The sequence below is a fragment of the Peromyscus maniculatus genome, chromosome 8 (genome assembly GCF_049852395.1).
Source record: "Peromyscus maniculatus bairdii isolate BWxNUB_F1_BW_parent chromosome 8, HU_Pman_BW_mat_3.1, whole genome shotgun sequence".
Lineage (NCBI taxonomy): Eukaryota > Metazoa > Chordata > Mammalia > Rodentia > Cricetidae > Peromyscus > Peromyscus maniculatus.
This window is the reverse complement of record NC_134859.1, coordinates 102,685,212-102,702,397: the sequence shown is the minus strand read 5'-3', so window position 1 is coordinate 102,702,397 and position 17,186 is coordinate 102,685,212. Positions and strand designations below refer to the sequence as shown.

The 17,186-nt window shown below is 47.6% G+C and overlaps 2 protein-coding genes across 5 annotated transcripts in view; one reads left to right on the top strand and one right to left on the bottom strand.

The window, feature by feature from the left end:
- Cd300lf (CD300 molecule like family member f) overlaps window positions 1-17,186 on the top strand; it is a 134,350-nt gene that overhangs the window by 9,776 nt on the left and 107,388 nt on the right. For 2 of the 3 annotated variants that reach the window (XM_076543703.1, XM_076543700.1), the window contains exons 4-7: window positions 1,179-1,330; window positions 3,820-3,842; window positions 4,252-4,401; window positions 5,033-5,881. The exons of the other annotated variant lie outside the window; for it this stretch is intronic. In XM_076543703.1, coding sequence (XP_076399818.1) covers window positions 1,179-1,330; window positions 3,820-3,842; window positions 4,252-4,401; window positions 5,033-5,179 — 472 coding nt within the window. In that variant the 3' untranslated portion in view covers window positions 5,180-5,881. Of the gene's footprint in view, window positions 1-1,178; window positions 1,331-3,819; window positions 3,843-4,251; window positions 4,402-5,032; window positions 5,882-17,186 lie in introns of those variants that run through there. 3 annotated transcript variants of the gene reach the window in all.
- Rab37 (RAB37, member RAS oncogene family) overlaps window positions 1-17,186 on the bottom strand; it is a 65,933-nt gene that overhangs the window by 34,752 nt on the left and 13,995 nt on the right. The gene's annotated exons all lie outside the window — the stretch shown is intronic.

Sequence of the window (17,186 nt, the reverse complement as noted above, 5' to 3'; positions counted from 1 at the left end):
ATATATTTAAAAAAATATTTATTTTTTAAAATTTTATGTGCATGAATGCTTGCCTGCATGTATGTCTGTGTACCCATGGGTGTCTGGTACCCTTGGAACCCACAAGGGTTCTGATCCCCTGGAACTGGACAATTGTGAGCTACCATGTGCAGGTGCAGGGGATGGAAACTGGGTTCTCTGCAAGAACAGCAAGTGCTCTTTCCAGCCCCGGTTAGCAGCAACGTTGATGTTTCTTGACTTGTAGCTGTGTTACCTCAGTTCCCGTCTTTGTCCTATGGCTTCTCCCTATCTGTATTCAAATTCCTTTCTCTGTAAGGAGTGGAGGTACACACCTGTAATCCCAGCACTTGGAAAGCAGAGGCAGGAAGGTCAGGAGTTCAAACTCATCCTCATCTATATATTGAGTTTGAGGTTAGCCTGGGCTACCCAAGATTCTGTCTCAAAAAACCAAACCAAACCAAACCAAACCAAACCAAACCAAACCAAACCAAACCAAACCAATGAACCAACAACCAATGGGCTAACTGAGATTCTGTCTCAAAAAACCTAAACCAACAAACCAATAACCAACGATAACAAAAAATAACGGAGCAACAAAAACAAGAGGACTCAAACAAAATCAGACTCACACTGAATTCCTTCTGACAAGGACAGTGGACATGGAGCTGGCCAGGTGCCAGATGGTTTTGCCTTAACTTGGTCACTTCTGCAAAGACCCTCCTTCCAAGTAGTCACATTCATAGTCTCTTGGTAAGCACAACTGTTTTTTGAGATAGGTTTTCATTATGTAGCCCTGGCTGTCCTAGAACTTGCTCTGAAGACCAGGCTGGCCTCTAACTCAGAGATCTGCCTGCCTCTGCCTTCCAGAGTGCTGGGACCAAAGGCATGCGCCACCATGGCAGACTAAGCAACGGTAAACACAAGTTTTGACCGACACTATTCAGTCTGTAGCTAGGGCTTGCATAGGGCCTGGGAAGCCTGATTCAAGCCTCTGGTTGTACAGTTCTTGCTGGGCTTCTAGACACAGTCTTTGAAGGAACCCAGAGTGACGGTGCCTGACTGGAATCCAGAGTTCTGCAGGTTATAAAGTGCTGAGGCTGCCCCTGCCACCCTGTGGCTGGGATTAGGCTCAGAGGACGGGAGGCACTGGCCTGGGTGCATGTCTCCTGCTGTTCCAGGCCTGGCGGTGATGGTGACGGAGGTGGTGGTGATGGAGGTGGTGGTTTTTTAGAGCTCAGTGTGCTCCTCCCGGTCATCTCTGGAGTACTGCTGCTTCTCCTGCTGGTGGCCTCGATCTTTGCTTGGAGGATGGTGAGGAGACAGAAGAAAGGTGAGCGCGTCTGGCCCCGAGGCTGGGGCTGGTTGGATGGTGTGGGTCGCTGATAGCTAGCACTACCATGGAGGGCTGGCCTCAGGACTACCCAAGCAGTCTGGGAGCGGAAAGGCCCACCAGCAGCTGCCAGTCTGAAAGGCTGGAGGTGGTCTGGAGCTTGAACTCCACTGGGAAGATTGGGAGTCAGCTGCCTGCTCTGTACATCCTTGCTCCTCTGATCTGCCTCCTTCTCTGTTTCCTAGTTTGGGTCTCGGTGGCAGAAATAGCAGTGACTTTAGGAGAAATGTGCTTGTGAAGGAGGTGCTGAGCTCACATGGGAGCAGGAACACACACACACACACACACACACACACACACACACACACACACACACACACCACGGAGTATAGGTGCATGTGTGCTCTACACATACATACAGGTGAGTATGTGTTTCCAGGTACCAGGAGCATCAGTGTGACTCTAGCTTCTGCTTCTCCTCTTCCCATCAGCCCCTTCTCAGGCTGACCTACTTGCTCTGGGTGGCCCTGCTTTCTCAGAGAAAAGCCCCTTCTCTCAGATCACAAGGTCTCTCAGATCACAAGGTCTGGCCTCAACCAAGCCCTTTCCTGTCTGGCTTCACTTCCACATTTTCAAGTAGTCATAGAACATTTCTCAGAACGTCCAGGGACTTGAGATGTTCCCACCCCCCACCCCCACTCCCTACTCCACCCCACCCCCACCCCCAACCTAGGGGACTTACATTCTCAGAGGACAGACTAGGCTCTTTTGTTTGTTTGAAGACAGAATGAGTGCCAGGACAGGACTACTTAGTGAAACCCTGTCTCAAAACACAAAACAAAACAAAACAAAACAAAACAAAAAGGCAGGCTCTCACTATGTAGCTCAGGCTGTCCTGGAACTCACTTTGTAGACCAGGCTGGCCTTAAACTCATAGATTTCCACCTGCCTCTGCCTCCTGAGTGCTGGGATTAAAGGCCTGTGCCACCATGCCTAGCTAGACTGGGTTCTTTTAAAAACTTAATAATAATAATTTTCAAGTGTGTGTGTGTGTGTGTGTGTGTGTGTGTGTGTGTGTGTGTGTTTGCGCGTGCGTGTGCGCATTCGTGTACCCACATGTGCATACCACAGCACATGTGTGGCGATCAGAGGACAACTTGTGGGAGTTGGTTTTCCCCTTCTACTCTATGGGTTCGGAGAATTAAACTTAGGCTGCCAGGTTCGATGGCAAGCCCCTTTACTCACCTAGCCATCTTGCTGACCCCAAGACCCTCGTTCTTATTCATTCCTTCTGCTCCCAAATTCACTGACTGAGACCCAAGTTTAAACATTTTCTCTATTCCTAGGCCTCGGGTCATTTGATATTAAAAACCAGGGGTAACCCTTTGTTTCTCTTTCTGTCTCCAGAGCAAGGGGTGGCGGTGTAGATAGGGAGGAAGGTCAAGGGTAGAAACAAAATTACAAAATCCAGCAATCTCTCTTTTCCCCACTTCCGCCCCAAAGCCTTGTCTACTCCATGCTGACCCAGCTCAGGCATCCTAGCTGGGGGCAGATGGCTTAGCGCTTGGGCACAGCCAAGCATCTGCAGGAGGCAGGCCCAGCCACCCTGTGGCTCAGAGCCCGGCTGAAGATGAGCTGGAATTCAGTATTAGATGAAGGTGGGGGATGGACAAATGCCATGGGAGGAAGGACCAGTATAACCAGAGGTGGAGTTTCTCTGTCCCGCTCCGTCCCACAGCCGCTTCAAATAATCACTTTGAGGCTAATATTATTGTAAATGCTTGGCTGGCGGCTCAGGCTTATTACTAACTAGCTCTTACACTTAAATTAACCCAGATTTCTTATCTATGCTTTGCCACGTGGTTTGTGGCTTGTTACATTATTTTCCTCGGCGGCTGGCTGGCGTCTCCTGACTCTGTCCCCTTCCTCTGAGACCTCAGTTTGATTGTTCTGCGGAACCTTATCCTGCCTCACCATTGGCCAAACAGCTTTATTATCAACCAGTAAGAGCAACACACATTCACAGCCTACAGAAGGATCCTCCCATGGCAGACCAGATGGTCCACTTACTAGTAAGGACAGGCAGGACCTTGAAGTGGCCTTGAAGGATGTGTGGGGTGGAGGGATGATGGTAATGATAAGCAAAGATACAAAGGAAATCCAGGATCCTGCAGGGAGAATGTCAACTCTAGGAGAGCCGAGAGCTGGCAAGGTCACCCATCAGCCATCTGCACAGTTCTGTGAAGTCAGGAACAAATAGGTTAAGGTCTCTTTCTGGTGGAGAAATGGAAACTGTCATCTCAGAGATGACCCAGTGTCACAGAGTGTGCCTCCCAAAGGGTCAGAACTCGAAACCAGATCTCGTGTCTCTGAGCTAGAGCCTTGTTTGTGTCCCACCCCACCCCACCCCACGTCTCTTCCTTGCATGTAAGGACCTCAAAAGTCTCAAGGATAGGTTTTCTAATTTCAGATTTTTTTTTTCCTTTTAGCTGCTGGGCCACACTCAGAGCAGGTAAGTGTCCCAGAGGCCAGATGAGAAGGACCAGAGGCTTCTTTCCCTCCTTCCTTATTTTCCACCTCCTGGGAGCCTCTATGTCCAAATGCATCAGAGAAGCCACATACCAAAGTATTGGCAGACTCCTGGCCCCTGCAGGGCTCGGGGGATGAGGGACCTAGAAACAGCCAGTGGGGAGGAGGATGAGGGACCTAGAAACAGCCAGTGGGGAGGAGGATGAGGGACCTAGAAACAGCCAGTGGGGAGGAGGCCTGGGTAGATAGATAATGGGGTTGGGGATGGGGAGCATAAAGAGCTGGGAGGGGGGTCACAGGAAAGCGGAGAGACACGTGTTCCTCTGCAAATAGAATCTGTTTCCACAGGCTGATTCCTTGACTTGCACACCCTCCTGTGTCCCCAACCCCAGGTACCGCAGCAGTCTCTGGAGGGTGAACTCTGTTACGCAAACCTGTCCCTTCAGCAGCCCAGACCCTCCCACGGCTCCTCTCGGAACAAGGGCTCCTCCATGTCTGCCTCTGGCAAGGCCCACGAAGAGGAAGTGGAATATGTCACTATGGTACGTCTTTCATGGGGCTGCGGAGATGGGAGCCTGTCACTGCCCCACCCCTTGGAAGGCAAACTTTGTGCCCATGTGAACACAGCTGGTGAGGGTGGGGGCCGGGCAGATCCAGCAGGTCTCAGAAGTGTTTCCACACCATATCTCAACCCTGCGGACTTTCTAATGTAGTCCTAACGCTGGGTGGGGAAGAGCCCCGCTGCCCAAGTGGCTCAGGATCCTGTAAGAAGGGCTTCTTCTGGAGCAGAGGTGGGACTCTCTTGTGTTGTGGCTGAAGGTTATTTGGGGTTCTTGACAGAATGTTGGGAAGCCGGAGCCCTGACCTACCTCCTCTGAGAACTTTCTTGTCTCATTGGGTGGCCACGGCTCCCCTCCAGCCTTTCTTTTTTTTTCTTTCTTTCTTTCTTTCTTTTTTTTTTTTTTAAGATTTATTTATTTATTATGTATACAGCATGTATGACTGCAGGCCAGAAGAGGGCACCAGATCTCGTTACAGATGGTTGGGAGCCACCATGTGGTTGCTGGGAATTGAACTCAGGACCTCTGGAAGAGCAGTCAGTGCTCTTAACCTCTGAGCCACCTCTCCAGCCCCCCTCCAGCCTTTCTTACCTTGTGACCCTCTGTATCCCAGGCTCCTTTTCCCAGGGAGGAGATTTCATATGCAGCTCTGTCTTTGGTGACCTTGGGCCAGGAGCCCATTTACAACAACACTGGCTGCCACATTCCCAGCACAAGCCTTGAGGAGTCCACGCAATACAGCAGCATCAGGAGGCCCTAGCCTGTGGCCCTGCGTTGATCTTGGTCCCTGAAGAAGGCCTGGGAGCGTCTACCCACACATCTGCCTCTGTGCCTGCTTCCTTACCAGGCTTAGAGGGTGACTTGAGCTCTGACCATCCAGCCCTCATGGCCTTTAGCTCTACCATGAGCTTGGAGTCCAGCCTCAGGGGGCTCCATTAAATTGAGTGTCTTCCCACATCCCCTCTTACAGCCAATGTACCTTGGAAGGTGCAAGGGAGGCTGCTTCAGGGAGGCTGTGTAAGTCGTAACAACGATAACAACAGTAGTAATAGCAATTAACCTCTATTTATGGTTTATCATATGGCCCCCAAAGACATTTTCATCCTAATGCCCATAATCTGTGAATTATCTTATATGTTGAAAGACAGGTGCATGTGTGTTTAAGTTAGGATTTTCAGATGATTCTGTACTATCCAAGTAGGCCCAGAATAAGGTCACAAGGGTCTCTCTAAGGGGAAATGGAGCAAGTAAAAAAAAAAAAAAAGAGAGAGAGAGAATGCATGGTGGGAACAGAAGTGATGCAGCAGGAACTGGGATGCTGCAATCTCCAGGAGCCAAAGAAGGCAAGTATCAGACTGTTGCCTGGGTGGGCCTCCAAGGGGAATCAGGCCTGAGCTGAGTGCAATTGACTGTGTACTTCTGGCTTTCATAATTGTAGATGAATAAAGCTTCATTGTTTGTATTTATTTATTTATCTTTGTTCGTTTGAGATGGGGTCTCTCTTCTTCACCCTGACTGTCCTGGAACTATATATACACTGTTTTAGTCACTATGTAGACCAGGCTGGCCTCCAACTCAGAGACCACCTGCTTCTGTCTCACAAGTGCAGGGATTCAAGGCATGGGCCACCATGTCCAGCTACGTTGCATTGTTTTAAATTAAGCCCCTGGATGACTGTTATGAGGGCTACAGGAAGTCACGAGGCAGGTCCCCTTCTCTAAATGCTTCATGGTACAGTATTGAACTTTCTTAAGGGTGCTCTGTCATCAACCCCTCCTGCAGATGAGGAACCCACCCTGTAGTGAGGCTAAGAGACTTCGTGCCAAGTTTTATAGCTAGTAAGCACATAAGGTGGATTTCCACCTGGAATGGGCTTCAGGATCTGGGATCTTTGCCAGCACCCTCCCTGTTTGTACTGGAGGAAAGGGTTTGTGTGCATGTGTGGGCACGTGCATATACTTGCGTGTGTACATACAGCTGCTTATTACTGAATAGAGTATTTATAGACATTTGGCTTAGTGCCTTGATTCTGGGGTCCTAGCAATCCTCTCCTCAGAATATAGCCTTGGTTTCATGGTGCTCTTTTCCTTCTCTGCCCAAGTTAATTCTCCTCCCAGCAGCCAGAGTAGTCCATTCAAAGTTCAGAGCTGGTGGCTTCCATCTTATGACTTCCTCTGCCTTTGACACCCCCCACCCCACCCCACCCCTGGAACCCATAGCTCCCTGCTTGTCTTGTAAATCCTGTCTCTGTCTACACCTTCATTCTGCTCTCTCCACCCCACACCAATCTCTACTCTTCCCTTACCAGATGCTACAGTTTGGATCTGAAATGTCTCCCAAGGGCCAAGTGCTAAAGGCTTGATCCCCAGCCTGTGGTACTACTGGGAGTCAGTGTAACCTTTAGAGGGCGGGGCTTAGTGGGAGGAAGTGATGCCAACGGGAGCCTACCCTTGGAGGGGCTGTGGGAACCCTGGCCTCTCCTCTCTTTCTGTTTCCTGGCACCCGTGAAGTGAATCGCTTTTCTCTGCCACATGCACCCCGTCAGGATGTTCTGTCTGGTCACAGGTGCGAGGCAAGGAGTCAGGCAGCTGTGGATTAAAACCGCGGGCAATTCTTTCTTCCTTAAAGTCACCATCTCAGATATTTTGTCAATGCAATGGAAAGCTGGCTAACAAGTAGGCAATACTGTTCCCTTCTCAGGGCTTGGCACTTGCTACCCTCTCTCTGGAATGTTCCTCCTGCAGATTTTTAAATATCTCCCTCTCATCAACACATCTTGACCCTCTACAGGCAGCAGCCCCTGTTCTTCTCCTCCAGTTCCTCTCTGTCTCGTTGTCCTGTTTTATTTCTCAGTGCTGGGGCCAAATACCCTACAAAGAGAAACTTTAGGGAAGAATGACTTGTTTGGGCTTACAGCTTGAGAGGAGACAGCCCCTTGGGGCTGGGAAGGCATGACGTCATGGGGCAGTTGCTCATATTGTATCTATGGCCAGAAAGCAGAGAGAAGGCAGGGGATGAGGCCAGGCTAAGAAACATCAGTACTCACGCCAGTGATCCGTTTCCTCTAGGTAGGCCCAACCTCAGTAACCCGCCCTCTAGTAACTTACTTCCTCCAGCTAGACCTTAACTGGCTAAGTATTTTGAAATCCTTGGTAGTAGGTTTCTCCACTGATGTGATAAGCCAAATCAAGCCAAATTAAAAGTCCAGGTTTAATGAGGAAAGCATTCCCGGGTGATCTCAAGGGAAGGAGAAATCATGTGGCAGGACTATGGACCGGAGCTTAAATACCCTGTAGGCGGGGTCCTGAGGAGCTCCAGGGGAGGAGCCGCTGCTTGGCAGACTTTCTGAGGGGCAGGGTTTGGAGAGGGAAGAGGGGGCTGAGACAGAGCTTCCCAGCTACATTAACTACCTACTTCTTGCCTCAAGTCCCACCCCTAGCTGAGAGCCAAGTATTCAAAGACACGAGCCTAAAAGACATTTCACATTCAAATCACGCATGGGCTACTTTGAATCACTGATTATTTATTGATATGTGGGTTTGTTTTCCCTGTCTCCACATGCTACCTCACCTGGTCCTGTCTCATTTGTTCATTCCCTTTTCCTATTTAGTGGCTGGTGCATGGTGGGTGGTTTATACTTGAGACCCCAGGGTGAACTTGAAGCAAGGACATTGATGCCAATCGTTTTAGGAAGGAAGCTGGTCAAACACTCCAGGATTTCAAGACTGACTTCCCAGAACTGCTATGGAGAGACCTCCTTCTCTTTTGAAAACTTGGGGAGAAAAGGGCATATTGTACTTGGGTTAGTTTTGGTGAGGGCTAAGGGTGAAGTGTCATGGAGAGGCCCAACAGTGCAGAGGCCTTAGAAATATTCTGTGGTCATTACTGGCATGTCTTGAGGTTATCTGATGACTGACAGCGTCAGACACCAGAAGTGGGCCTGGGTAAGTGACTTTGGTGACCTTGGTACAGAGAGCCTTTTAAAAAAGATCTAAAAAGGGTTTCCTTAACTCTAAAGAGCTATTCTGATCCATCCTGGGGAAATTGTCCAATCTGAAGTGCTTGAGTATTCTTTATATTTTGTTTTATTTTTAAAGATTTTTTTATTTATGTATATTAGTGCTCTATCAGCATGTATACCTGCACACCAGAAGAGGGCATCAGATCCCATTATAGATGGTTGTGAGCCACCATGTGGTTGCTGGGAATTGAACTCAGAACCTCTGGAAGAGCAGCCAGTGCTCTTAACCACTGAGCCATCTCCCTAGCCCTATTTATTTATTTATTTATTTATTTATTTATTTATTTATTTATTTATTTGTATGGGTGGGTACACAGATAGGGTGGTCAGAGGACAACATGCAGGAATCAGTTTTTTCTTTCCACTGTGTGGGTTTTGGAGATTGAACTTAGATCTTCAAGCTTGGATAACAAATACTTTACCTGCTAAAGCATCTAGATAACCTCAAGCTTGACTATTCTATTTTTTCTTGAGATTTTATTTACTTTTATTTTATTTGTATGAGTGTTTGCCTGAACGTATGCCTTTGAAACTTGTGTGTACAGTGATTGACATCTAATCCCCACGGTTATGAGCCTCCAAGTGGATGCTGGGAAATGAACCCTGGTCCTCTGGAAGAGCAGCCAGTACTTTTAACCACTGAGCCATCTCTCTAGCTCCAGACTTGACTGTTCTTGAGTTGATCATTTGGACTGTTTTGACCCAGGTTGTTTTGAGATCTGTGGAGCAAGAAGAGCCTACATACAGATCCTTAAATGAGACGGTTCAGAGCCGAGCAAACTGAGAGAGAGTTGCAGTTCTATCTCCAAGCCCCAAGTCAGGACAATGCTGGCCTCCTTAGCTACTGCGCACAGTGCTTTTGTTTTGGGTTTGTTTTAAGCAGCCTGTCCTAAACAGAGCACATAGACACATGTCCATGCTGCTTAGCAAGGATTTCATCGTTTTTTGGTGTTACACGATCACAGATCCTCGTGAGCGATATTGCTATGAGACTTCTGATGCAAATGAGGAACAAGGCCAGATGTGGTGGCCTGCTCCTTTAACCCCAGCCCTCGGGGACCTAGGCGGCTCAGTCTCTATGAGTTATAGGCCAGCCTGAGCGACACAGTGAGACCTTGTCTCAAGGAATAAAATCAGCAAGACTCAAACTGAGGAAGGCAGGGAAGGCTAGGATTTTGCTCAGTTTGGCTTGAGTGGAAGAACCTAACTAACAGCATCCCCTTCTATCTCGACAAGGGCTGTGGGCTGCAAATGAGAGTTTCTCATTGCCTGGCTTTCTTTTTGACATGACAACACATTGTTAACATCTACAAAGTTCATGCCTGAGAACTATGTGATCAAGTTACCCTCTCCCCCCCCCCCCCCACAGTGATGTTATAGTTTGTTAGGACTGCTTTCCTTTCCTTCTTTTTTTTTAAATATAGTAAGTCGCTGGGGCTGTAGAGTTGGCTCCATGGTTAAGAGCATGTTCTGTTCTCCTAGAGGTCTCAAGTTCGGTCCCTAGGACCCTTGTCAAGCTGCTCTCAATCACCTGCAACTCTAGCTACACTCTTCTGGTTCCCTCATGTGCACAGATTCTGTTTCACACACATATACAAATAGTTAAAAATAGTACAGTCTTTAAAAATGTAGTAGTTGTCCCTATTTTTTTGTGCATTATCGTATGGAGGGATCACACGTGTGTCGTGGCACCAGTGTGAATTTAGGTCAGAAGACGATTTTGTGTGGTCAGCTGTCTTTTTCCACCTCTGCAAGGGCTCCAGGGTTTGTACTCAAGTTGTCAGGTTTGGCAGAAAGTGCCTTTATCCACTGAGCCATCTGGCCAGCCTACACTCTGGTAACTTCTAATCACCTTAGACAGGCTTTGAAAAGGGCATCTGTAAGAAAGACATATTGCTGGTTGTGCTGTTCTGATCTCAAATTCCAGTTATCTGAATTGATGACTCTTTTTTTTAAAGTCCCTAAAGGTAGTTGACACACGTACTGGTTCAGCCGATTCCACAGCCGACAGAGCAGATTCCTGACTGTGGTACTGATGGAAACATCTAGATGCTTTGCCAGTTGGGTTGCGAGGGATGGAGTCAGTGTCCACCTATTTGATTTGTTCGGACCGAAGCGAGGGCTTGGAGGAGGCTGGGGAAGTAGGAGACGGGAAGGGAAGCGAGCATGCACAAGAGGCTGGAAAGGGAAACGCTCTCATAGGCGGCTCAGATTTGTATCGAGCTATTGTCTTAGGCACATCCTGCTGCTCAAGAGCTTTGCTCAGGAATGTGTGGGTGGGTGGCCAGCACCTTCATTGCAAGACAGTGAATTTGGGTGTGTGCCTCCGGGGTCTGAGTGAGGTTGGCATTAACCATCTTTGTATGGGTTCCAGGAAAACACATTGTGTTAGAATCGGCTCCAGGATGCTCTGGTGCTCAGTTCTGGCAGAGCGCCTGCTTATTTATAGCCGTGTCCAAAGTTGCTGGGGTTCCCCTCCTTTGGCTTTTGAATTATTAATAGTTAAAGATTCCACTTGATGTAAATTGGGAGGAGATGAAGAGATGGCCAGTGGTTATTAACATTTGCTGCTCTTGCAGAGGACCTGGGGTCAGTTCCCAGCACCCACAGGAAGGCTCACAACATCCTGTAACTCCAGTTCCCAGGGATTTGATGCCTTCTTCTGACCTCTATAGGCTCCTGCATAAGTGTACATACATATACTCAGGCACACACACATACACATAAAATAAACAAGTATTTTGAAACTTAGGAAGGGTTCCATTGTTTCCATTGGGGACTTGTGTGCTTCATGTTCACTTCAGAACTCTTCTTTTTCAGTCATCTGAGGGGGTTAAAAATGTGAAGTTCAGATAAATATTGGCTTAAAGGCAAGCATAGTGGTATATACCCTTAATCCCGGACCTTGGGAGGCTGAGGCAAGTGTGTCTCTGTGAGTTTGAGGAGAACCTGGTCTTCATAGTGAGTTCCAGGCCAGCCTGGTCTATAGAGTGAGTTTCAGGCCGGCCAGGGCTGCCGAGAGAGACCTTGTCTCAAATGACTGAGCAAAAAGATAAAGCTTGGGTTGAAGCTATGCTGAAGTCCACTTTGGCTAGGTACTTTGTTTTGAGATTTTATTTTTATTTCATTTATGTATGTATGTATGTATGTATGTATGTATGTATGCATGTGCTGGGGATTGAACTTGGGGCCTTGCATATGGTAGGCAAGCATTCTACCACTAGGCTTTATTTCCAGTCCTTAGTTTGATACCTTGAAAAATAGCATTTATTTGACACAGGAGGCTTAGAAAGACCGGATGGCTGGAATCCATTAATTTCATGTACTATTAAGGTTTTAGAGGGGCAGATGGAGTGGTCAGCCTTTCTTTTTCCCAGTGTGTATGTACATTTTTGTCCAGTGAAGCACTGAAAGTTAATTAAATCAGGGAGTCATAAAACAGATACATGCTTCTTCAAATGTATTATTCTCACTCAAAACATTTGGCTTGTCATAATGTTATGATGAATTTTTAAAGATTTATTTTTTATTTATTTATGTGTATGCATGTGTCTGTGTATGTTCATATGTGTGCACATACCTGTAGAGATGAGAAGAGGGTATTGGATGCCCTGCAGCTGGAGTTAATAAGCAGTTGTGAGCCACTATGTGGGTGCCGGGAACTGATCTTGGGTCCTCTGAAAGAGCAGCCAGTGCCTCTAAGTGCTGAGCCATCTCTCCAGCCTCTCCTGATTTTTTTTTGAGACAGGATTGGAGACACTGTGTGGCATCTCTGGCTGTCCTGGAACTCACTCTGTAGACCTGGCTGACCTCAAACTCACAGAGATCTGCCTGCCTCTCTCTGCCTCCCAAGTGCTGGGATTAAAGGCATGCGCTACCACCGCCTGGCTTCTCTCCTGATATTTTTAATGTAGAGTTAAGGCTTTTTCTCCCCCTCACTCCTCTGAGAGGCAGGCCCCACGTTTTTCCTGTGTGAACTGTGTGCACATTGGGTTGCCTTGTGTTCTAGTTTCTTTAACATGAAGCAAAACTCTAGCTACTTATGAAGCAACCTGACCAAAATTCTTCTTTACCCTTCTGTTTTCCCTCTGGTTCATATACAGTCCCCTCCCTCCTTCTGTGCTAGCTTGTCTGGTGACCAGTGCCTGAGTAGATGGCATCATAGTGGCCAGGAAGCAGAGGAGACTGGTATCCAGGAAGGGGCTGGGGTGAGTTACAGCTCTAAGGCCCCCCACCCAGTGACTTTCTTCCTCCAACTGGTTCCCTCATCTCCTTCTTATCACCTCCCAATGATGCCATTACATTAGGACTCCATTAAAGGATGACTGGCTATTTTGATGAGTTCAGAGGCCTCAAGATCCAACCACTTCCTCTATTGATGAGCTCAGAGGCATCAGGATCCAATCACTTCCTCTATTGATGAGCTCAGAGGCCTCAGGATCCAATCACTTCCCCAAAGCCTGTTAGCTGGCAGCCATGTCCCCAGTTCATAAACCTGTGGGTACATTTCATATTTAAATCCTAATGAAGTCTTCATTTGGTAGCATTTTTAAAATGTATTTAATGTATATGGATGAGTCCTGCATGTATGTGTGTGCACCGTGTGCATGTCTGGTGCCCGAGGAGGACAGAAGAGAGCATCAGATCCTGGTGGTTCAGATGTTGTGAGCCGCCATGTGTTGCTGGGAATTGAACCTGGGTCTTCTGGACAAGCAGCCAGTGCTCATAACCACTGAGCCATCTCTCCAGCCCTGGGGTATTTTTTTTTTAAATACAGATTTTGTGTAGATTCTTTTCAAATCATTCACTTTCACTTTTGTGGAAATAATAGTCCTGTTCCATTCACATTCTTTTCCAGTGGTTAATAGCTTTTCAAATACTAAGTGTGTGTGTGTGTGTGTGTGTGTGTGTGTGTGTGTGTGTGTGTGTAAGTCCAGGGACAGCCTGTGAGAGTCTGCTCTCTCCTTTTACCTTGTGGGCTCTGGGGATCATTTGAACCTATGTCCTCAGGCTTGGTGGCAAATGTCTTCACCCACTGAGCCATCCTTTCAGCCTCTGTGTCTTTTCTGTTTATACTTTCCATTGATTAGTATATGGAGGAATTCATTCAATGATATCATTATCATTCACATGTATGACTGCTGTAGATAAATGTGGGCCCCTGAACAGCAGACTTTGGCTAACCAAGTGCCTCTGTGGGGACAGCAAAATCAAGGGACCTCCCAGAGAAGACCTCCCCATAGTGAGCATATAGCATGCCACATGGATTCAGTCTTTCACCAAGAAACTGAAGGGCATTGGTTGATCTAATAAGTTGGGTAAGAAGGGGTTGGTTAAGGAAGTTATTAAACTGTTATTGCTATGTTTTCATAAAAGAAAGGACATTTTAGCACTCCAAGTCTCAAAATAAAGCGGGCTATGGATGTTGCATAATTTGCTAGGTGCTTGCCTTGTAACTATGAGGACCTGAGTTTGAACCCCAGAACCCACTCAGAAAGCCAAGTGCAGTGGCATGTGCTTACTATATTTCTGCTGGGGAGGCAGAGTCAGGCAGACTGATCTCTGAGGCTCCCTGGCCAGCCAGCCTTAGCCTACTTGGCAAGTTCCAGGCTAGTGAGAGACCTTGTCTCAAAAGAAAAAGGTAGATGGGTTGGGGAGATGGCCCAGTAGTTAAAGAGCTTGTCTGTGCATATGTAATGAGGACTAGAGTTTGGATCCCCAGAAACGCACATTAATACTAGGTGGATGTGGCAGCTGGCTTCTGATTTCCATTCAGAGGGTGGAGACAGGGGCTCCCCAGAGCAAGCTGGCTAAGAGACAAACCATATTGGTGAGCTCTGGGTTTGACTGAGAGACCCTGCCTTAATGAACAAGGTGACTAATGTTTGAGAATGATTCCTAATGCCAGACTCAGGCTTCCACCTACACACTAACCCACATCCATACATGTGCACCCACACACACATGCAAAAACATGCACACAGCACACACACATTAAATATGGGAAACAAGGTAGATGGAGCCTGGAGAAATGGCATCCAAGGTCGTCCTCTGACCTGCACACAGGTTCCTGAGAAACAACAGTAGTACTTATATGCCAACATCTGTTTTTGCTGTGTTTGCATAATTTCCCACACATTCACTGCTACTCTGTGAAGGATTGGCAGCCATTGATCTGGTCCTCACCAGTCCCTGGATGTGGCTTCTCTCCTCTGTGTCCCAGCTTGTGGTGTGTGGACTAACTTCCCCCTGAGAGCCTCAAACAGAGAGTATCCTTTTTGTCTGAATGCTAAGGATGTCACTCATGTGGACCCCATGATCTATTGGTTGTAAAAAAGGCCTTTCAATCAGTCAGTCTCCTCTTGGCTCAGCATATGTCCCTTCCCCAACACACAAAGTTCCTTGTGACCCCATCCTCACACGTCCCTTTCTGATGTGATGGTTTGCCATTCTTGCTTCATGGAAGGGTAACTTGCTAGGGCCTTGGAGCTAAGGTGGGGGAAAGCAGACTCTGGGACGTCAGACATGTGGAAGAGACAACGGGAACCCCGTGGGGCAGAAACTGCAGAGCGGAGCCAACTTCTTCAGTATGACAGGTCTTAGCATCAAAAATCTGGCCTGTAGGAGGTTTGGCGTCTCCTTCTTCCCCCTCCCTCTTCACCCACCTATGTTCTGTACCCCAAATCCAGTTATCTGTAATCCCATCATCATCATCATCATCACCACCACCACCACCACCATCATCATCATCTGCTAGCAGTGTGTGTGTGTGTGTGTGTGTGTGTGTGTGTGTGTGTGTGTGTGTGTAGTGTTCGGATGGGTTCTGGTGTGGGTGTATGTGGAGGCCAGAGGTCACCCTTAGCTGCTCTTCCTCAGGCATATTCCACATTGTTTTGGAAAAGCCTTTTTACTGGTCTATAACTTGCCAATTAGGTGAGATTGTTTGGCTAGTGAGCTCCAGGGATCTGCTTGTTTCTGCTTTCTCGGTGCTGGGATTCTGAGCATATGGCACCACACCAGGGATTTAACTCAGGTTTTATGTAAATTACAGAGTAAGATACCCACATGCCTGCATCCTGCTGGAGAATGGGACATTATCAGTTCCAGTGTTGACACTCACTCACATGCTTATCTTCCATGCAGGAATGTGCTTGTGTAAGGTAACCTGAGGGTCCCTGCACTGGCCCGCCTTGCCTCATGTAAATTAGCACAGTTACCAGAGGACTCTGCATTAGGTGACCTATTGCGATGAGTTGGTGCGTCTCCGTAGCGCTTCTCATTCTCTTCGTATGTTGTCATGAATCCCTGGGCCAATGGCTAATCACGCTTGAGCATTATTTCAGGAACTGGCTATCGGCTAGCCGCTTGGCAAACAGTCACATCTTCTTTCATTGCTGGTGTTCCCCAAAGGAATGTTACCTTCTCTTTAGGAAGCTGAGGGTCTGCTCCCTCCCCTTCCCCACTGTGTGTGTGTGTGTGTGTGTGTGTGTGTGCATGCGCTCAAGTTCTTTTGTGTGGAAGATGGAGGTCAATGTCTTCCTCAGTTGCACTCCATCTTATTTTTTAAGGCAGAGTCTCTCACTGAACCTGGATCTCACTGTTTCAGCAAGACTACCTGGACATCAAGCCCTAGGGATCCTCCTGTGTCCATTTCCCCAGTGCTAGGATTACGGGTGCATGTCACCATGCTTGGCTGACATAGGTGCTGGGGATCTGAACTCGGGTCCTCATGACCTGCATGGCAAGCACCATACCAGCCGAGCCATCTCTCCAACCCCCTATTCCGAAGGGTTTCTGAGACAAAGAGGCAATAGGTGGCAGCGCTGGTGTGAGCCAGTGCCGACTGCCTCGCCGCTCATTGGAGGGAGCTGCAAAGTTCATCCGGTACACTCATTCTGCGAGGCCATGCAGCCTCGGCTTACTAATAATAAGTCACAAAAGCAGAAGGAGGGAGCTCCCAGAGCCCTGGTGTCTGTTCATAGAAATGTCCCACTGCCTGGACGGGGTTGTGTGAACCAGTGTCAAGGCAGAGAAGTATTTAGTCATCAGCTGCCGTAAGACATGAGCAGAAGGGAAGGAAAGTGGAGGAGACTCCACCAAGCCACAGAGGTGGTGTCTATGAAATCTGATGTCTGGCTTGGTTTTCTGTAAAAGTGTGGGTGAGGAGTTCCCTCTTTTTCCTGGGCAATGTCTTCCAAGACCCCGTAGATGCATGTGATGGGGGGGGGGTAGCACAGAACCACAGCGAAAGGCTGCTCAAAGAAATTCTGTCTTAAAAAACCAAGGAAAAAAAGTTTCAATTTTTGGCTATTTAGCATCTAAGTACAATATCAACTAGGAATATAAATAGAAACATTAAAAAAGGACCTCCCCCCAAAACAAATAACCAAACAAAACAAGAAAATGGGAAAAAATGATCCCCCAGAATTCAGGAGGCAGTGATTACACAGGAATGTGGATATACTAGACTCTGAGCCAGGACTCCCTTCTTCCAGTTTTCTGTGCTTTGACAATTCAGAAAGCATGAAATGATACGTATGCAAATTTAAGCCACCTTACTCTGACCACCCCCTCCCTAAGCAGCAGATACAAATTATAAGCCACATTATTAGTGCACTCTTCGTTGTAAAGAGCACCCCGCCACCAGCCTCATCTGTTCCCATCTTAGGAGAAACAACTAAGAACGTGAAACCATCCTCTAAACTGTAACCCTCTTGCTGGGAACCTTGGTTCGGCCTCAATAGCA